At 40.3% G+C, this 22,579-nt stretch overlaps 1 protein-coding gene across 1 annotated transcript in view; it reads right to left on the reverse strand.

Annotated features, from left to right (window-relative positions):
• Positions 1-22,579, reverse strand: part of LOC122448863 (SLX4 interacting protein) — a 206,384-nt gene that overhangs the window by 168,122 nt on the left and 15,683 nt on the right. The window contains 2 exon segments of the mRNA XM_043480512.1: positions 17,453-17,508; positions 18,628-18,719. Coding sequence (XP_043336447.1) covers positions 17,453-17,479 — 27 coding nt within the window. The 5' untranslated portion in view covers positions 17,480-17,508; positions 18,628-18,719.

Genomic DNA, 22,579 nt, shown 5'->3' on the forward strand with positions numbered 1-22,579 from the left:
TCATGGGTGTTCCAAGAGGTTACAAGCAGAGAAGCCCTGAAGAGGACAATAAGAAGAGATGGACCCTGTGCATCTTTACATCATTTGGCTGATGACTGGACTGCTGCACATGTGGGCCATTCAGTGAAGTTTCATCTCCATTCCCAGGGGCTCTGGAATGCAATGACCCTCTGTGAGTCCCCACCCCACAGCTCACTTCTTCAACCTTGCATCTCCAAAGTTCACAGTAACAGTAAGGAAGGGTGAGTAGGAAGTACAGTACTCTAATAACACTGTGACTTCAAGGACTTTGTCCCAGCCGAATCCTTCCAGTCTTTACTGCTAGGACCCCCAGGGTTGGGCTGGGGTCCCAAAGCCTTCCAAGGACCAAAGCGACCGTCACCCTCAGCCCCTCGCTTCTGCTTCCAAAATCTGGAAGGGCGACACGCCAGAGGCAGTCTTATGTCACTGAGAAGGCTTTCTCTGAGGCCTCTGTGGATAGTTTGGATTGACTGCTTCCTACTGCTGCAGTTAACCGTTGTGTTTCCTGGTCAGGAGGCCTATAAGACAGCGATCTACACATCCACAGGCTAGCAGGCTATCAGTGGGGGTAAACACACAGCTCCCAGGCTGACAAACGTCGGCATTTAGGATGTCATGATCATGCAGGAACGAGCCAGCAATTTTAAAAGCACTTGGACTGCTGCCCTTTCTTGGAACGCCATGTCTGCTAAGTTACTCATGGAACAATGATGCCCTCTACTGCCCTCAGAGAGAATCCAAGGGACAGAATGAGCTCTTGTATCTGTGAGAGATCCTGAATCTGCTTTTCCACTTAGATTTTGTTTTTTACACTAGCATAAGTTAATAATATACATATGTGTTTTGTATGCATGTTGGAAAAAAATTCAAGTACCATAGTCTACATAGTCTAACAGTAAGGTAAAATAAACTGATGTCCAAAGAATTAACATCACTGTACTGAAATAATTTACTTTCCTAAAGGCCTCATAGAAGCAAACTCTACACAATGTCATTTTGGCTATTAACAGAGGCTATTTTCAAAAGAATCACTTAAAATATTTTCAAAGTGGAACTCCTAAAAGAAGAAACAGGTTGAGATGAAATTTTTTAAAAGAAAAAAAAAAAAAAAAAAGAAAAGAAAGTAACCACAAATTGGAGATTGTAACATTTCCTGTCTGGAACTGAAAAAAGACCAGTATGAAATCACTCTAAGCTTAAGTGACTTCCCTGTTCTCCATAAGACATGAGGAAAGAAATTTCTCATCTTTGCAATAAGAAAAGTGAGGGATACCGGGTGCCTCAGAAAGGTCCCAAATTACTCACGGCAGATAGACAGGAAGCGGAGCACAGGTCCTCCGTCTCGGGGAATGTAGCTGAGAGAGATATGCTGTGAGAGTGTGTATGTGTGTTGCAGGAAGGGGGCCCCCTCCAGGGCCCGAAGCTGGGCTCTTGTCTAACACTCGGAAATGAACTGTCCGAGGAGACACGTGCTGACAAAGCAAGAGATTTTATTGGGAAGGGCACCCGGGTGGAGGGCAGGAGGGTGAGGGAACCCAGGAGAACTGCTCTGCTGCGTGGCTCGCAGTCTTGGGTTTTATGGTGATGGGATTAGTTTCCGGGTGGTCTCTGGCCAATCATTCTAATTCAGAGTCTTTCCTGGTGGCGCACGCATTGCTCAGCCAAGATGGATGCTAGCAAGTGGGATTCTGGGAAGTGGACAGACACGTGGTGTCTCCTTTCAACCTTTCCCGAACTCTTCCGGTTGGTGGTGGCTTATTAGTTCGGTATTCCTTACCAGGACCTCCTGTCATAAAACAACTCATGGGAATGGTTACTGTGGTGCCTGGCCAGGGCGGGCGGTTTCAGTCAGTGTGCCTCCCCTAATATGTATATATATAAATACATAAGACACATGACAGTGTAACTGCGCACAAAGGGACAAAGTGAGACAGTAATCAATGCAGGAAAAGCGGAGACCTTGTGTGAAAATAAAAGCAAGTCTCTGGTCAAGCTTGGAGAAAGTTGATGCATGCAGACTACGCAAGAAAAGGTGAGAGGGCATAGGAAGGGAGGAAACCACAGGCCAGATCACTGCAGGAAATGCAAATACATGTTTCATAGAAACAGATGGACATGTTCCCAAGTTCCAAGATGAAAATATGGGTCAGAGTTAAAAGCGGAAGCGGAGAAAGACTATCAGGGTGCCTTGAAGTTAGCTGGCAAGTTTAGATTAGATCTCATTTAACAAAAAGAATTACTTCTGATCGCTTAAGCAAGGAAATGACATGGTGAAAATGGTGTTAAGAAAACATTATCCTGGCACTTCTCTAGAGGCACTGGAATGGCAACACAAGAAAGGCATAGAGATCATGCTGAGATCAGTGCAGAAATATACACAGCAAGGATAATAAAGGCTGAATTATAAGAAAAGTAGAGAGAAGAAGCAAGTCCAGGACACTTTGTTGAGGATGGATGCATTACACAAGACGGTGAGGGAAGGACAAGGAGACAGCATAGGCTGGTAAGTCCAGGGACACTCAAAGCAAAAGCCAATTTAGAAGAAAATGGGATAAACTGAATTTTTAGTGTGCAGTTTTAGGGATCAATTTAGGCACAGACTTCATGCAGGCAGGTGGAAAGTTGAAACTGAAAAGAGGGTGAGAAGCCAGGATTGTATTTAAACACTTTTTAATCACCCCCCAAAAGATGCACTGACACATATGGGAAAGGATGGGGGAAATAAAGCCCAGAAAACTGGGTGTCTGGCCAGAGAGGCAGAGATAACACTTGGAAGGTTCATTTCAGATCCAACAAGAACTTGGTTTCATAGTCATCAACATGCAGAACAAATGCTCTCACTGGAAGGTGATGGTCCCTGAAAGCTGTAAGCCTGAGGCAGAATTTAATTGGGTGATAGCTGGTAAATGTCTATGAATTTTATTCCAAGTCCGTCGAGTACTCAGCACACATTTAGTCCCCACCAGGAGCACTGAGACAGAACAAGTTTCTGTGCAGTGTGGAAGGAGGAGCAGCCCACTGCGGCTGCTGTGTGTGTCCTCCTCCACCAGGCAGACTCACAGGGATCCTGTGTGTCTCTAAAACTTCAAGCTTGCCCAAAGAATAGGCAGAATTAAGACGGAACTGGAAGATGAAGAGTTTAAGTACTGGGAGAAGTACAGAGGTACTTCTTTCACCTTGAAAAGTTTCACAAAGACAAATGCCTTTGAAGAACATTCTCAAGAATAAAGGTTGCATGCTTTTCCTTCAGATTTATTTCTAGTAAAGAATGTAATCATTTGGGCTTCCCAGGTGGCACAGTAATAAAGAATTTGCCTGCAATGCAAGATGTGGGTTGGATCCCTGGGTAGGGAAGATCCTGTGGAGTAGGAAATGGCAACTCCAAATCACTCCAGTGTTCTTGCCTGGAAAATTACATGGACAGAGGAGCCTGGTAGACTACAGTCCATGGGGCCATAAAGAGTCAGATACAGCTGAGTGACTGAGCACACACACGTGTAACCATTTAATGGTCCAGTGGCTAAGATTCAGCTCTCATTGCAGGGGCCCAGGTTAGATCCCTGGTCAGGGAATTAGATCCCACACGATACAACTAAGATCTAGTGCAGCCAAATAAATAAATAAATACTGGCAGGGCGGGGGGGCGGGGAGTAACCATTGGAAAACTTCTGTGACTTATTTTGTTACAACACATCAGTTTTATTCTTTCTTAAAACTTAACAGTCATTAACTAGAACTCAAACAGTATGAAAATATTTGCATAAATCTTTTTTCAATACATAAAATCAGTGTAACATTTTCTAAATTGAGTACTGATGACAAAGTACTGTACTCCCTTAAACTGAAAAACCTAGGACACAGGATTTATGTTACTCACTGAGGCAAACCAGCAAGACAAAAGCCCATTTGCTATTTGCTATTCATAAACTTTCTCTGAAAGTTCAAAGAGTTGCTCTTCACTTTTACTATAAAGAGAAAACTACTGTCAATTCTTGGACATATTTCTCTTTTGGCAGTTTTTCTTAGGAATGCAGAGATAAAGGTTAATTGAAATTTAGAGGGGAACATAAAACTATAATTGCTACAAAGGAGTGAAAAGAAAAACATTGATAGTAAAGATGCAAGGAGACTTTTTTAAACGTAAAAATCTCTCCTCTCTGTGCCAACATTAATAAAATCTTAAATCTGTTACTTTTAGAAAATAACTCAGCCTTCCTAAACCATAAGTCTAACACACCACACCCCTGCTCTCCCCGCCCCTGTCTGCCAAATAAAAAGTAGACAACTATCAACAAAAGTAAAAGCTTCGGGTCTCCTGGAGGGGATGGGAAGGAGGAGGAGGCGGTCATTACACACTCCCTGTGGAAGAAGACAAAGCCAGATCCACATTCCAGGGAAATCTGGCTGGTCGGAGTTTTTCCTTCAATACAGATTGGCCTGTCACTAAGCCAGGCTCTAATCTTCCCAGGCTGCTGATGCTAGGGAAGCCAGGAATCCCTTCTAATTAATCAAACCCTCCCAACAAAAATTTTCCCACCCACAATAAAGTGGGCTACAGGGAGGGGAAACAGCAGAGCAAGCTTTGTAGCCAAAGAATTTTAGACTTTGGTGTAATACCTAACTAATCCAAGAAAACAGATGCAGGAAGCAGAGGAAATGATCTACAAACAGAAACAGACAATGAAGTAGGAACCTTTCACAGTACTGCTCTGCTGGAACCAAAGCTGAAAACTTTAAATAAGATTGTAATTATAACTGCATGGGAATGAAACCTGATGACACTACATAAGTTTTTTTTAAACACCTGTAGTGGAATGGATCCATAAACTTTTCAGAGGTAGATGCCATGAATACTGATTTGACACTTTCAACAGCAATTTATTATTTAAATTTATTTTAATAAACTCTGAATACATTATATGTCCATGTCTATTTTTTGCTTCCACTTGCAAAGGAAATGGTGTTGCCCTGACATTCCTAACTTACCCAGCCCTTGCAGCCAGTTTAACTCAAGGTATCTTCACTGAAAGCCTACTCTGACAAGATACAAGAAGCAGGACTACAGAAGGATGCACTGATTCAGATCCGAGTGGTCCAATTCAGGTGCTACCACTACCCATGTGTGAATACTGAGCTTCTAAAACCTGGCTGGCAGGAACTGAGATGTGCTTTGAGAGATATATTTACACACTTAAATCAGCTTATATAATACATAAATGTTTCAGACTCTACACCAATAAGGCTCTTGTTACAACTATTCAATTCTGCCATTATAGCATAAAATCAGCAAGGGTGCTTTTAAGGGAGGGTCCGTGTTTCAGTAAAACTTTATTTACAAAAACAGGCAGCTCCTCTGTGCCAGATGTAATTTGCTGACCCCTGGTTCTCTAACGAAATCATAATTATGGAACTTCTAAAATAATGGGGAGGCTGCAGAGCTAGAATTAGGATCACTGAAGAGCCCCAGGAAGACATGCGTCTGCTGCCACCACTATTCTCAGCTAAGAAAGCCTTCACTGCAGTTTAGGACACATCTTCCTGCCCTGAGCTACAGTGGACCAGAAGTCAAGAGATCCTGAAAGCTGGGGGTTCCAAGGACTTTTTCATCTCATACACTGCTGCCATTTCCTGGAATTCTAGCCTAGGTAGCAGTCATGAGAAAGATCAAGGCCAGGGTCACAAAAGTTTTTTTTGGGAAAAAAAAAAAAAAAAGCCCTCTTCCTCAAAGCAAGGTCAGAAGACCTTTCTTCATTTAAATAAGAATAATTGGTTTGCATGGATAATTAATACTATTTGGAGTAAGAATAAACACCTGAGGTGCAAGTGGCAAACTGGTGTTCATTTGGTTTTCTGTTACTTTGGAAATCATATTCTATCCAGGTATTTTTCAACCCTAAGTGTCAAAAGTAAATGCATCAATATGAAAATCTGCATAGGTTAATTCTTTTTAACTTACATTTATTCATTTGATTTTTTTATCATAGCAATTTATATACATAGATTAAAATGAAATATAAAAAAGAGGCCTCTTCTGCCCCATCCTGCCTCCACCCCCACCCCAACTCTCACTCACTAGGGGCAACCACACTGAAAACTTTTAGACATTTCATCTGGTATTTACTAAATAGTTCTAGATATTTTGTTTATACTATAACCTCTTATTATTTCAAATGCAAACACTATCTGTGGAAAATGAAAACACAATGCTTACAACGCACCCTCTCACACATCTCCTTTGCCAGCCTTCCAAAATTTGGAGATGACAACAAAGGAAATGTCCAAAGCTGAGGAATGTAGCATACTATGCTTACTTTTCTATCTTGCATAGTCTTTTGCTTGCTTAGAATGAAGGGTTATGTCACTTTCCTTTTGTTTAGTTTCCCATATTTCTAGCACTAAATCATTTCCACACTCTCTGATGGCCTACAAAAACTCCTCTCGATACATCTAAATACATGTGGTATTTTATTGATTTCACTTTTGGTTGGGGATATTGTCCATGGAACCATCTGTCCTTTTCTAAACGTTACTTTCCAAGCATAAGACACAGCTGACCATCATGGGATTTGCTGAGACCCTCACCTGTTAAGATTCCCTATATCCTGGATCCCATCTCTTACTCTTTCTCTGTTCACCCCCTCATTTGGGAAAAACACATCCTTCGTAAACTAGAGTACACTAGGACTTTTCCTGTTAGTCTTTGCATGTCTGAAAACACTTCTGTTGAAGCTGACCATGTGATTTACAGCAGGGCTGAGGGAAGGGTTCAGGGTTGGAAGCCATCATCTTCAGAATATCAAAGCCCCTGCCCCACTGTCCCAAGCCAGCTGCTGAGGAGGCTTCTCAGAATCCGTCTTCGGCATGTGACCTGTTTTTCTTTCAGGATCTTCTCTGAATTCCCAGTGTTAGGAAATTATAGCACAATATGCATAAGTACTACTTGTTTTCATTGCCTTTTTAGGTGTCCACTCACAGAACTTTCAAACAGTAACTTTGTGCCATCATTTCTAGTAATTTTATTGTATTATTTCCTCATAATTTTCTTTGCCATCATTTTTTTTTTTGTTTTCCTTTCCAGAATGCCAATTTTTTCATTCTAAACTGTACCTCTCTCTAATTTTTAATGTTTTTGCACTATCCTCCGTTTTGTTGTTGTTGTTGTTGTTGTTGTTTTGGCCACATGGCATGTGGGATCTTAATTTCCTGACCAGGGGATCAAACCATGCTCCATTCAGTGGGAGCTCAGAGTTTTCACCACTGGACCACCAAAAAAGTCCTCATGATATATTCCTATTTTTTTATCTATTATCTACTTGTTGTTCTACTATACGTTCTATTTTTGGGGGAGATATTTCTTATCTATTGTCCTGTATGCTACTAGATATGTTTTTCTGTTATATTTTCAATTTACAAGTGCTCTTTCCTTTTTGGGGGACTTTTCCTTATTCATAACATGCTTTCTGCTAGAACTTGTTAAATGGTTATAACAGTCTCCTTCTTTGCTCAAAAGATACTAATTATAAAGTTTTTCAGAGTCTTTTCTTACTCACTAGAATCAGCCTGCCCCTCCAAGTTTGTTCATTTGATTTTTTTCCCTTTCTTTCTCAGTTCAGTTCAGTCGCTTAGTCATGTCCGACTCTCTGCGACCCCATGAACCGCAGCACGCCAGCCCTCCCTGTCCATCACCAACTCCCAGAGTTTATCCAAACTCATGTCCATTGAGTCGGTGATCCATCCAACCATCTCATCCTCTGCAGTCCCCTTCTCCTCCTGCCCCTACTCTTTCCCAGCACCAGGGTCTTTTCAAATGAGTCAGCTCTCCACATCAGGTGGCCAAAGTATTGGAGTTTCAGCTTCAACATCAGTCCTTCCAATGAACACCCAATATTGATCTCCTTTCGGATGAACTGGTTGGATCTCCTTGCAGTCCAAGGCACTCTCAAGAGTCTTCTCCAACACCACAGTTCAAAACCATCAATTCTTCAGCATTCAGCTTTCTTCACAGTCCAACTCTCACATCCATACATGACTACTGGAAAAACCACAGCCTTGACTAGACAAACCTTTGTTGGCAAACTAATGTCTCTGCTTTTTAACATGCTGTCTAGGTTTGTCATAACTTTCCTTCTAAGGAGCAAGCGTCTTTTAATATCATGGTTGCAACCACCATCTGCAGTGATTTTGGAGCCCAAACAAATAAAGTCAGCCACTGTTTCCACTGTTCCCCCATCTATTTGCCATGAAGTGATGGGATCAGATGCCACGATCTTCGTTTTCTGAATGTTGAGCTTTAAGCCAACTTTTTCACTCTCCTCTTTCACTTTCATCAAGAGGCTCTTTAGTTCTTCTTCACTTTCTGCCATAAGGGTGGTGTCATCTCCATATCTGAGGTTACTGATATTTCTCCCAGCAATCTTGATTCCAGCTTGTGCTTCTTCCAGCCCAGCATTTCTCATAACGTACTCTGCATATAAGTTAAATAAGCAGGGTGACAATATACAGCCTTGACGTACTCCTTTCCCGATTTGGAACCAGTCTGTAGTTCCATGTCTGGTTCTAACTATTGCTTTCTTACCTGCATACAGGTTTCTCAAGAGGCAGGTTAGGTGGTCTGGTATTCCCATCCCTTTCAGAACTTTCCACAGTTTATTGTGATCCACACAGTCAAAGGCTTTGGCATAGTCAATAAAGCAGAAAGAGATTTTTTTTTTTGGAACTCTCTTGCTTTTTTGATGGTTCAGCAGATGCTGGCAATTTTATTTCTGGTTCCTCTGCCTGTTCTAAAATCAGCTTGAACATCTGGAAGTTCACAGTTCATGTATTGCTGAAGCCTGGCTTGGAGAATTTTGAGCATTACTTTACTAGCATGTGAGATGAGTGCAATTGTGTAGTATTTTGAGCATTCTTTGGCATTACCTTTCTTTGGGATTGGAATGAAAACTGACCTTTTCCAGTCCTGTGGCCACTGCTGAGTTTTTCAAATTTGCTGACATACTGAGTACAATACTTTCACAGCATCATCTTTTAGGACTTGAAATAGCTCAACTGGAATTCCATCACCTCCACTAGCTTTGTTCGTAGTGATGCTTCCTAAGGCCCACCTGACTTCACATTCCAGGATGCCCGGCTCTAGGTGAGTGTAAGTGATCAAACCTTCATGAGTATCTGGGTCGTGAAGATCTTTTTTGTACAGTTTCTGTGTATTCTTGCCACCTGTTCTTAATATCTTCTGCTTCTGTTAGGTCCATACCAGTTCTGTCCTTTACTGAGCCCGTCTTTGCATGAAATGTTCCCTTGGTATCTCTAATTTTCTTGAAGAGATCTCTAGTCTTTCCCATTCTATTGTTTTCCTCTATTTCTTTGCACTGATCGCTGAGTAAGCCTTTCTTATCTCTCCTTGCTATTCTTTGGAATTCTGTTTCTCAAGTTATCCTTAAATCTATGGTGGTATCTTTTGTCCATTCATAATTAAGAACAGACAAGAAAATGCTGATTAAAAACTTTCCTTACATGGGTGGCAATGAATGACTACTGGTCTTCAGGAATCCAGTGGGGTCCCAGCTATTTGGTTGGAGAATACCAAATTCTAATATCAGACAAGTAGACTCTAGGGTAACTATGACTAGAAATAAAAAAGAGATATTTCATATTGATTAAAGATTCTATTCAACAGAAAAAACAATGATAAATTTGTATATATCTATTAATACAGCCCCAAGATAATGTTGTTGTTTAGTTGTTAAGTTGTGTCCAACTCTTTGTGGCCCCATGGACTATAGCCCACCAGGCTCCTGGTCCATGGGATTCTCCAGGCAAGAATACTGGAGTGGGTTGCCATTTCCTTCTCCAGGGATCTTCCTCACCCAGGGATCAAACCCATATCTCCTGCACTGGCAGGTGGATTCTTTACCACTGAGTCACCAGGGAAGCCCTCAAGATATACAAAGCAAATATCAACAAAAGGACAAATATACAAATCTAAAATCATAGTTGGAAATTTTAACACAGCACTTTCAACTGATTAAACAAATAGACAAAATACAGTAAACACATAGCAAATTTATACAACACATTTAACAAACTTGACATGAGTCAGATACATAGTTTAATGTACATAACAACCATCAGATTATTCAAGTGTTTATAGAATATTAACCAAAATAGAGGGATTATGCAAAACATCCATAACTAAATGAGTTTTGAAAAATTTCCAAATACTTAGAAACTACACACCTGAATAACCCAATAATCAAATGAAACAATATGAAAATTAGAAAATATTTTGGTATGAATCAAAGCAAAATTTCTACTTGAACTGCATCTTTATTAAAGCAAAAGGATACAAATAAGTACGTGCTTGACAAACAGATGGAAGCAGGTGCTTAACAAATGGAAGTGAGAAATAGATTTAAGGGATTAGACCTGACAGACTGAGTCCCTGAAGGACTATGGACAGAGGTTCATGCCATTGTACAGGAGGCAGGGATGAAGACCATCCCCAAGAAAAAGAGATGCAAAAAGGCAAAACAGTTGTCTGAAGAGGCCTCACAAATAGTTGAGAAAAGAAGAGAAGCAAAAGGCAAAAGAGAAAAGGAAAGATATACCCATTTGAATGCAGAGTTCCAAAGAATAGCAAGGAGAGATAAGAAAGTCTTCCTCAGTGATCAATGCAAAGAAATAGAGGAAAACAACAGAATGGAAAAGACTAGAGATCTCTTCAAGAAAATTAAGAGATACCAAGGGAACATTTCATGCAAAGATGGGCACAATAAAGGACAGAACTGGTGTGGACCTAACAGAAGCAGAAGATATTAAGAACAGGTGGCAAGAATACACAGAAGAAATGTACAAAAAATATCTTCATGACCCACATGACCATGAAGGTGTGATCACTCACCTTGAGCCAGACATCCTGGAGTTTGAAGTCAAGTGAGCCTTAGGAACCATCATTAAGAACAAAGCTAGTGGAGGTGATGGAATTCCAGTTGAGCTATTTCAAATCCTAAAGACGATGCTGTGAAAGTACTGCACTCAATATGCCAGGAAATCTGTAAAACTCAGCAGTGGCCACAGGACTGGAAAAGGTCAGTTTTCATTCCAATCCCAAAGAAAGACAGTACCAAAGAATGTTCAAAATACTGCACAACTGCACTCATCTCACATGCTAGCAAAGCAATGCTCAAAATTCTCCAAGCCAGGCTTCAACAGTACATGTACCATGAACTTCCAAATGTGCAAGCTGGATTTAGAAAAGGCAGAGGAACCAGAGATAAAATTGCCAACATCAACTGAACCATCGAAAAAGCAAGAGACTTCCAGAAAAACATCTACTTCTGCTTTATTAGCTACGCCAAAGCCTTTGACTGTGTGGATCACAACCAACTGTGAAAAATTCTGAAAGAGATGGGAATACCAAACCACCTGACCTGCCCTCTGAGAAATCTGTATGCAGGTGAAGAAGCAACAGTTAAACTGGACAGGAACAACACATTGGTTCCAAATCAGCAAAGGAGTACGTCAAGGCTGTATATTGTCACCCTGCTTATTCAACTTCTATGTAGAGTACATCATGCAAAATGCCGGGCTGGATGAACCACAAGCTGGAGTCAAGATTGCTGGGAGAAATATCAGTAACCTCAGCTATGGAGATGACACCACCCTTATGGCAGAAAGTGAAGAAGAACTAAAGAGCCTCTTGATGAAAGTGACAGAGGAGATTGCAAAAGTTGGCTTAAAATTCAACATTCAAAACTGAAGATCATGGCATCCGATCCCATCACTTCATGGCAAATAGATGGGGAAACAGTGGAAACAGTGTCAGACTTTACTTTGGGGGGCTCCAAAATCACTGCAGATGGTGACTGCAACTATGAAATTAAAAGATGGTTGCTCCTTAGAAGAAAAGCTATGACCAACCTACACAGCATATTAAAAAGCAGAGACATTACTTTGCTGACAAAGGTCCATCTAGTCAAAGCTATGGTTTTTCCAATAGTCATGTATGGATGTGAGAGCTGGACTATAAAGAAAGCTGAGCGCCAACGAATTGATGCTTTTGAACTGTGGTGTTGGAGAAGACTCTTGAGAGTCCCTTGGACTGCAAGGAGATCCAACCAGTCCATCCTAAAGGAGATCAGTCCTGGGTGTTCATTGGAAGGACTGATGCTAAAGCTGAAACTCCAATACTTTGGCCACCTGATGCAGAGAACTAACTCACTGGAAAAGACCCTGATGCTGGGAAAGATTGAAGGTGGGAGGAGAAGGGGACGACAGAGGATGAGATGGTTGGATGGCATCACTGACTCGATGGACATGAGTTTGAGCAAGCTCTGGGAGTTGGTGATGGACAGGGAGGCCTGGCATGCTGCAGTTCATGGGTCACAAAGAGTTGGACACGACTGAACGACTGAACTGAAGTAGGTGCTTAGGAATTTGTAGCTTTAAGTGCATATATTAGAAAAATAGAAAGGTTCAAAATCAATGGTTTAAACTTCCACCTTAAGAAGCTAGAAAAGGACAAATTTACTCAAAGAATATAGAAGGAAGGAAATAAGAAATAAATCAGTAAAACAGAAAACAAGTACCCTACAGGAGAAAAAAAAAAATCAAAGCCAAAAGTTGGTTCTCTGAAAAGACTAATAAAAATAAAAAATCCCTAACAGTATTAGTCGATATCCTTCCTTTGGAAAGGCAAATAAAAACCACAACGAGCTATAACCACAGAAGCTATTGTAGCTATTATGAAAAAAGACAAATGCTGGTGAGAATGTGGAGAAAAGGGAGCCCTGGTACACGGCTGGTGGGGATGTAAACTGGTGATACAACTAGAGAAAATAGAGGTTCCTCAAAAATTTTCAAATAAAACTACCATATGATCCAGCAATCCCACTCCTGGGATTATAGCTGAAGGATATGAAATAGCTATGTTTTGTTTTTTTTTAATCACTACTACATTTATTTTTAACTTTCTACTTCGTATTGGGGTATAGCCTACTAACAATGTTGATGAAATCATTATCTTGAAGAGATATTTGCACTCCTGTGTTCACTGCAGCATTATTCATAATAGTGAAGACATGGAAACAGCCTACATGTCCATTCACGCAAGAATGAATAAAGAAAATGTATATGCATACAGTGGAATATTATTCAACCATAGAGAAGAAGAAAATTCTGCCATTTGCAACAACATAGACTCTGAGGACATTATGCTAAGTGCAGTAACTTAGAGAAAGACAAATACCATATGATTTCACTTATATGTGGAATCTTTAAACTTTGAATTCACAGAAACAGGGTAGAGTGGTGGTTGCAAGAGGTTGAGGGGGTGGGGTAAATGAGGTGATATTGGTTTAAGGCTAGAAACTTTCAGTTATAAGATAAGCTTGCATGGAAAATCCCATGCAGAGAAGCCTGGCAGGCTACAGTACATGGGGTCACAATAGACTAGGACATGACTTAGTGACTAAAAAACAACAAAGTTCCAGGGATCTAATATACAACCTGGTGACTATAGTTAACAACACTGTACCGTATATTTGAGAGTAAAGCTCTAATGTTGTCACCATAACAAGAAAACAGTAATTATGTGAAGGATATGTTTGCTAACCAAACATTATGGTAAATAAACATTTTGCAATTTATATGTTTCTCAAACCAACACACTGTACACCTTAAATTTAACAGGGTTATATGTCAATGATAATTCTCTCAAGCTGAAAAAAAAATCATCATGCCTTTGAAAGGTTCAAGCCTGGTTGTCAGAGTACCTGGAAGCCAGGATAGCTGAGAGCTGGCATCCTAATGCCCAAAGCGGGTAGGAAAAGAAGAGAGAGGAGTCGGGAATAAGCTGATTCCGGTTAAATCAGGAGTCATGGAGAACTCCAACTTTCAGCTCTTCATACAAGCTTAAGACATAATACAAAGCCTGAAACAGAAATAGTATAGAAATAAATACTCGATTTGGAGATATCTCATATAATACACTCTGGTTCATGTGGATAAGTCTGTCGACAATTTCTTGGAATAAAAGCTATTCATGAGAGCTTTTCCTTCTTTCTCTTGATAAACTGTGGCCTTCATGAAAATGCAAAAACCTCTCTGCTCCCTGGCCAAGGGAAGCAGCATGGAAGCCTGCCCCCACCCAGGGTTCTGAGAAAGGGGAGGGGAAGGTAGAAGAGCGAGAACAAGAGTTGAAAAGGCTGAAAGCACGAGGCTCGTGCCACACTTGGTTGTGGCCTACAAAGTCAGACGGCCCACAGGTGGTGGAATCCCAAGCCCTGAAATGAACATAAACCTGGTCCAAAACCACCACAGCACCAATGGCTCCAGCAGAAGTAAACCTGAAACCACTCCACAGCTATGCAGGGCCGGGCTTGTAGGTCTTCCCACCATGTATTTCAAACAGTAAGTAACAGTGGAAACACGTCTATGTCTGTGAGTATGTTTGAGTTTTATAAATACACTCATTTGTATCTTTTTTTTTAAAGTTTCTAAAAATATTTTGCTGTTGCTGTTGTTCAGTCTCTAAGTTGTGACTCTCTGCGACCCTGTGGACTGCAGCCCGCCAGGCTCCTCTGTCCATGGGGTTTCCCAGACAAGGATACTGGAGTGGGTAGCGATTTCCTCCCAACCCAGAGATCAAGCGGGCTGGTTCTTTACCACTAGCGCCACCTGGTGCAGCTGTGAGACTGAGCAATCTGGTAGCAGAACTCGTCACAGCATTGTGCCTGCTTTGGAAATCAACAGACCAACTCTGGCATAATCAGGTGCCTGGGCCCAAGCTTCGCACCTGATGAGGACTGTCTGCCCAAATGGATCACAGTCAGTTTGGGCGAAGCTTTGCAAGAGGCCCAGTCCTTTTCTGAGTAGAGAGCCTGCAAGGGTTCACTCTTGGATGAGTTAATATCACCCTCCAGCACATAAGAAACAATTATACAGGACTATCCAACAAGTTTTAAGAGTTCCAGAAGAATCACTGTCTTTCAGAGGTTCAGTCATGTCTGATTCTTTGCAAGGACTGCAGCACGCCAGGATTCCCTGTCCTTCACCATCTCCAGGAGTGTGCTCAAACTCATGTCCATTGAGTTGATGATGCCATCCAACCATCTCATCCTCTGTCTTCCCCTTCTCCTGCCTTCAATCTTTCCTAGCATCAGGGTGAGGTTTTCTAATGAGTCACCTCTTCACATCAGTTGGCCAAAGTATTGGAGCTTCAGCTACAGCATCAGTCCTTCCAATGAATATTCACAGTTGATTTCCTTTAGGATTGACTGGTTTGATCTCCCTGCTGTCCAAGAGACTCTCCAGAGTCTTCTCCAACACCACAGTTCAAAATGATCAGTTCTTTTGCACTCAGCCTTCTTTATGGTCCAGCGCTCACATCCATACATGACTACTGGAAAAACCATAACTTTGACTAGACAAACCTTTATTGGGAAAGAAATGCCTCTGCTTTTTAATACCCTGTCTAGGTATGTCATAGCTTTTCTTCCAAGCAGCAAACATCTTTTAATCTCAAGGCTGCAGTCACCATTCACAGTGATTTTGGAGCCCAAGAAAATAAAGTCTGTCACTATTTGCATTGCTTCCCCCATCTATTTGACATGAAGTGATGGGACCGGATGCCATGATCTTGGTTTTTTGAGAATAAAAGAGAGAACAGAGACGAGCAGTACTAGGAGAGAAAAAAGCCAAAACTTCCCAAAACTGACGCAAGACTTGACTCTTCCAAACGAAGACGCACACTGCATCTTGAGCCAGATAAATAAAAATAAGTCTATATCTCATGATTTCACAGGGAAACTGTAGATTATCAAAGACAAAGATAAAATCTTAAAAGTAACCAGAGAACCAAGATAGCCTGATAAGCAAGGTAACAGAGAAAGGAATCACAAGTAGATTTCTGAGCTGACTGGTCTCCACCGATGCACCCTCAGAGGCTCCCCTCCCTGTGAGCACAAGCTGCTTCTCACATCAAGAGCTGCATCTTCCCTGGAGCTGACCTCTGAGTGCTCTGACCAACTGAATGTGGAGGAAATGCATCTGAGACTTCTGAGCCCAGGTCTTCAAGGATCGGACGAATTACACTTCCTTCTTCCGGCAACTCTTGCCCTGGGACGCCATCCCTCAAAACTCAGCCACCAAGCTAGGAGATGCCCAAGCCATACTGCGCAGCCACCTGAATGAGAAATGAAGGGCCACACTAACAGCCCAGGTGAGATTCCAGCACAGTCAGCCATGAGAGTCGTCAGCTTCAACGCACCAGCTGCCCTGAGTCCCCAGATGACTGCAGCCCCAGTCAACATCAAACGGAAAAACCGACCTGGTTTTTATCTGGCGACCTCCAGAATCCTGAGAGTGAGTAAAACAGCTTGAGTTTCAAGTCACTATATTTTAAGGGGGCTTTTTAGTATCAACTGATAATTAAAACATTTCTCACTTGCAGTAAGAGATTTCAGAAGACAAGGGAAGATACCTTGAAAGTGCTGAGGAGAAACGACGTGCAACTTGAAATTCTAAACAAACTTTATTCTCTAGAGGAAAACCAAATACATTTCTAGACAGACAAATAGTGAAAATTCACCTTATAATCTCTCACAGAAAGAAACACTACATACAGAATATACAAATACTAGAAATAATTGTAAGTGATGAAATTTATAAACATGTTGTAAATCTAAATGAGCACTGACTTAATAAAAGTAAGACATGACTACAATATTATATAGTATCTGATCTGGTTAACAACCACTAGAATTCGTGTGATTTGATGCTTTGAATTTCTGTTTAATGAAACACTAGCATAGAGAACGTGCCCTAAAGAGTACACATATATGAAAGCATCCTTCATGCAGTGGTCCCTCTCGGGAGACTGAACCTGTAGTTGCTGGAAGGCAGGACCCCTGTCTGCACAACCGGGAGGGTCAATCATAGTCACTATTTATCAATTCTCCTCTCTTTCCCCTCTCAGGTGACTCTTCCCTCACAGGGAAAGGTCTCAGACCCAGTCATCAACAAATAAAGAAGAGATGTTTATGAGAGGAAAACAAAGGAGGGCAATGAGGCAGGAGGACTAGCTCCTGGGGTTCACTCAGGTGCAGCACTGGCTGCCTGCCTCTTTTCTTTTCCTGCTCTGTCATAATCAAAAATCATGTCATGGGCATGCAATGTGAATCATAATTTTTAACATTAAGGACCAAGTTAGCCCCAAAGGCATTTACAAAAGACTTTAATCAAGAAACTGCCATGACCATATGAATTATTCATTTTCTCATTTTCAATTTTCAATCACCGACTTCAAGTTTTCAGTGGTCTCCCAAATTTAAAAAGCAGAAGGAAAGTTCAGGGCTTCTATTTTCAGTTAATACAGGACCTGGTTATTTTAGAAAGTGATTAATCATTTTAAAGAAAGCTATTAAGCAATACTTACTTTAACAGCAAATTTCTTTGATGCCATGGTTTACTGGTTCCAGAATAATTACAGACCTTTAACAAAAGAAAAAAGAAAGTTATGAGTAGGTATATTAAAATTTCTTTCTATTTGGATATTATAATCAGAGAAAGGTTGGCTAAAGAATCAAATATAAATATGTATTTTTACAAGATGAATGCCCACTTATAACTGGTCTTAACAAAAATATTATATTGAATTAGCAATTTAAAATCTGCTCACAAAGAAAAGCAGAGGCCCAGATGTATTGTACCAAATGTTTAAAGAATTAATATCAGTCCTTCACAGACCCTTTAACAGAAGCATAAGAAAAATTCTCAAATCATCCTAAGAGGCTAGTTACATCCTGATACCAATACCAAGGGCCTTCCCAGGTGGCTCAGTGGTAAAGAATCCATCTGCCAATGCAGGAGATGTGGGTTCGATCCCTGGGTCGGGAAGATTCCCTGGAGGAAGGCACGGCAACCCACTCCAGTATCCTTGCCTGGAGAATCCCATGAACAGAGGAGTCCGTGGGGTTGCAAAGAGTCAGATACGACTGAAGCAACTTGGCATGCACACACACACCAATACCAAAAAGAAATATCAGAAGAAAGGAAAACTACATACCCATATTCAACAAAATACTACAAACCAAAGCCAGCAACATATAAAAAGGATTATATATCATGACCACAATACATATATCTCAGGAATATATGACTGGTCTAACATCTAAAGCCAATCTGTATAATATACTATCATCATCATGGTGCTCAGTCGTGTCCGACTCTGTGCCACCCTATGGACTATAGCCCACCAGGCTCTTCTGTCCATGGAATTTTCCAGGCAAGAACACTGGAGTGGGTTGCCATTTCCTACTCCAGGGGATCTCCCCAACCCAGGGATGGAACCCGCATCTTGCATTGCAGGTGGATCCTTTACCACTGTGCCACCCAGGAACCCCAAATGGTTACATTCTTTACTAGATATAAATCTGAAGGAAGAGCATGCAACCTCTACTATATTAATAGAATAAAAGAAAAAGCACACCATTATCTCAAATTTAGAAATAAATAACAAAACCCAACAGTTTTTAGTCAAAAAAATCCACATACTAGGAATATAGAAGGAAGTATTATCAACCTGGTGAAGAACGTCTATAAAAAACTCACACCTAGGGAATTCCCTCAAGGCCCAGTAGTTAGACCTCTCTGCTTTCACTGCCGAGGGCTGGGATTCAGTCACTGGACAAGGAGCTCTGATCCTGCAAGCCATGGAGTGAATCCAAAAGAGAAAAAAAGAAAATCCATTACTAAAAACCCACGATTAAAATCATACTAAATCACGAACAACTAAATGCTTTCTCCTCCTTGAGGAGGAGTGATGTCTGCTCTTGCTACTTTCACACAACATTGTATCAGAGGTACTAGCCAGGGAAATTAGGCAAGAAAAATAAATAAAAGGCATCCAGACTGGGAAGGAAGAGATAAAACTACCTCTGTTCAGGAATAACATGTTCTTATATGTAGAAAATCCTAAAGAATTTTTTAAAAAAAAAACTACTAGAATTACAAAGCATATGAACTAAGGTTATAAGATGTAAATATATTAAACAGTTAACTACATTTCTATATTCTGGCAATGAATAATCCTGAAAGGAAATTAAGAAAAATATGTTGAAAATAATGTCAGACAGAACACTTAACAAAAAATTTAACAAAGAACCCAGTAAAATTTATACAACAAAACCCATAAAATAGTATTGAAGGAAATTTAAAACTTAAGTAAATGGACAGATATCCTATATTCATAAATTGGAACATTTAATAATTTTGTTAACATGATAATACATCCCAAATCAATCTATAACATAATTTCCATCAAAATCTCAGCTGACCTTATAGAAACTGACAATCTCATCCTAAAATTCGTATAAAAATATAAGACCTCTGTAGTCAGCAAAATAATCTTTAAAAAGAACAAAATTGAAGAATTTATACTTCCCCCTTTGAAAACTTACTACAAAGCAATCAAAATAGTGTGGTACTGTACTAGCATAAAAGTCATATAAATCAATGGAATAAAACTGAAAGTTCAAAAACAGATCCTTACATTTATCTTCAGTTGATTTTTAACCTATGTACCATGACAATTTAATGGGGAAACAGTCCTTACTACAAATGGGTCTGTGACAACTGAGTATCCACATGCAAAAGAACAAGGTTGGACCCCTATGTTCCACTATATAAAAAATGAACTCTAAATGGATCAAAGACCTAAACGTAAGAGTTAAAACTATAAACTTTTAGAAGAAAACATAGGCATAAGTTTTATGACCTTACACATGTGCATGCTCAGTCACGTCCAACTCTTCGTGACTTTATGGACTATAGCCTGCCAGGCCCCTCTGTCCATGGAATTAAATAGGCAAGAATACTGGAGTGAGCTGCCATTTCCTCCTGCTGGGGCTTTCCCAACCCAGGATTAAACCCCTGTCTCCTGCATCTCCTGCACTGCCAGGCAGGTTCTTTACCACCACATCACTGATCTTGTGTAAGACAATAATTTTTTAGATACACACCAAAGGCACAAGTCGTGGAAGAAAAAAAACCGTTAAATCAGATTTCATGAAAATTTAAAACCTGAGTGCTTTAAAGGACACTATCAAGAACTTGAAAAGACAACTCACAGAATGGGAGAGAATATCTGCAAGTCACATTTCAAGTAAGGGACTCCTGTCCAGAACACATGAAGAACACTTAGAACAACAATAAAAAAGTGAATAACCCAATTTTAAAATGGATCAAATATCTGAACAGACATTTCTCCAAAGAAGATATACAAATGGCCTTATAAGCACAAATAATAAGCTCAAAATTACTAGTTATTGAGTAAAAAATCAAAACCACAATAATACACCACTTTTCACCCACTTTTCACCCACTAACATGGCTAAAACACAAAAAACAAAGACAGGGATTTTTGTTGACAAAGACAGGGATTGATTAGAACTCTCATAAATAGTTGGTGAGAAATGTAAGATGTTAGAGACTCTTTGGAAAATAATTTGGCAATTCTTCAAAAAGGTAACCATGGAATTGTCATATGATTCAGCACTTCCACTCCTACATATGTACCTAGGAAAATAAAAACATATGTTCACACAAACATTTATACAGGAATGTTCATAGCAGCATTATTCATAATAACCAAAAAAGTGGAAAGAACCCAAATGCCCATCAAATGATGAATGGATAAACATAACACAGTAATTGAGATCTTTCTTGTTTTTTCTGAGGTAAGCTTATATTGCTATATGCTTAACAAAATATGATATATACATACAATGGAATATTATTTGGCAATAAAAAGGAATTGAATTCTTATACCTTTTACTGAGCACAGCCAGGCAACTGCTCTTTTTACCCTGCAGAAGCCTAGAGAATTATTTTCTGGAGAAAGTAAGACAGAGGATCTCTGGTCTGGAAAATACCAGGTGCAGCATATGGTGGGGAGTATCCTACTGAAAAAAAAGAGAAATTCATGGGCAGTTCATATGCCCCTTGTGACAGCTAACTGTCAACTTGTTTGGGCTAAGGGATGCCCAGATAACTAACAGACATTATGTCAGACATTATGTCTGTAAGGGGGCTTCTAGAAGAGATTAGCATTTGAATTTATGAACTGAGTAAAGCAGATGACCCTCTCCCATGTGGGTGGGCATCATTCAGTCCACTGAGGGTCAGAATAGAACAAAAAGGTAGAGGAAGAGTGAATTCAAGATCTGTCTGATTTGGGACATTCATCTTCTCCTGACCTTGGACATTAGCACTCTTGGTTCTTGAGCCTCTGGACTTGGACTGAATCACACCACTAGTTTTTCTGGGTCCCCAGCTTACAAACAGTGTATCTTAGGACTCCTCAGCCTCCAGAATTCCATGAGCCAACTCCTTTAATAAACACATGTATATATACACACGTGTGTGTGGATTTATATCTTCTATTGGTTCTGGAGAAGCTTGACTAACACACTCCTCTATCATGCCTTAGTCTCCAAATAGAAGACTGAAACCTCCTCTTTCAGGGAACTGGATCTAAAAGTACTGACATCAGGGGTTCCCCAAGCAAACAGTCAAGACAGATGGTTCTAAAGTGAAGGTCACACCCACAAACTCCACATCTGTGTGCAAAACTAACTTCCATCTCCTAGTGTCCCACTCCCAAATACACACACATAAACAACGACAAATCATCTACCATGTAAGGAAAAACTCTATTATGAAAGAAAAACAGAAAAAAAACTACTTGGCTGAAACCCAGACTATGCAAGGAGAAAGAAACTTTCACTGATATCAGTAGGATAGAAGATATTACACATCAATTAATTTTTTTTAAAGGAGCTTCTGAGAAAGATGAATATCATATTCTAATGCATATAAACGGAATCTAGAAAAATGGTACTGAAGAATTTACTTACAGGGCAGCAATGGAGAAACAGACATAAAGAACAGACTTATGGACATGGGGAGAGGGGAGAAGAGGGTGAGATGTATGGAGAGAGTAACATCGAAACTTACAGTACCATGTGTAAAATAGACAGCCAACGGGAATTCGCTGTAGGCTCAGGAAACTCAAACAGGGGCTCTGTATCAACCTAAGGGGTGGGATGGGGAGGGGGATGGGAGGGAGGGTCAAGAGGGAGGGGATAGATGGATACCTATGCCTGATTCATGCTGAGGTTTGACAGAAAACAACACAATTCTGTCGAGCAATTATCTTTCAATAAAAAAATAAATTAAAAACATAAAAAAATAAATAAAAGGGGCTTCTGGAAAACAACTAAAACTATGATAAATGAAATTTAAAAACTTAACAGAAGGTCCAAAGGATCAAGTTGACTAAGTCATCCAGGAACTTCAGAAATAATAAAGATGAAAAATAAGAGAGAATAAATGAAAAACTAAAGGACCAGTACAGAAGTACCAACATGTAAAAATTAGGATTGAAACAGACACATATCAAGGCATATATCACAGGAAAATTTCAGACATTGTTGAGAAAAGGATTTTAAAGTATGTGTACAGGAGGGCGAGTTGAGGGAGTGGGTGAGTTGGGAGGAGGGGG

The sequence above is a fragment of the Cervus canadensis genome, chromosome 10 (assembly GCF_019320065.1).
Source record: "Cervus canadensis isolate Bull #8, Minnesota chromosome 10, ASM1932006v1, whole genome shotgun sequence".
Lineage (NCBI taxonomy): Eukaryota > Metazoa > Chordata > Mammalia > Artiodactyla > Cervidae > Cervus > Cervus canadensis.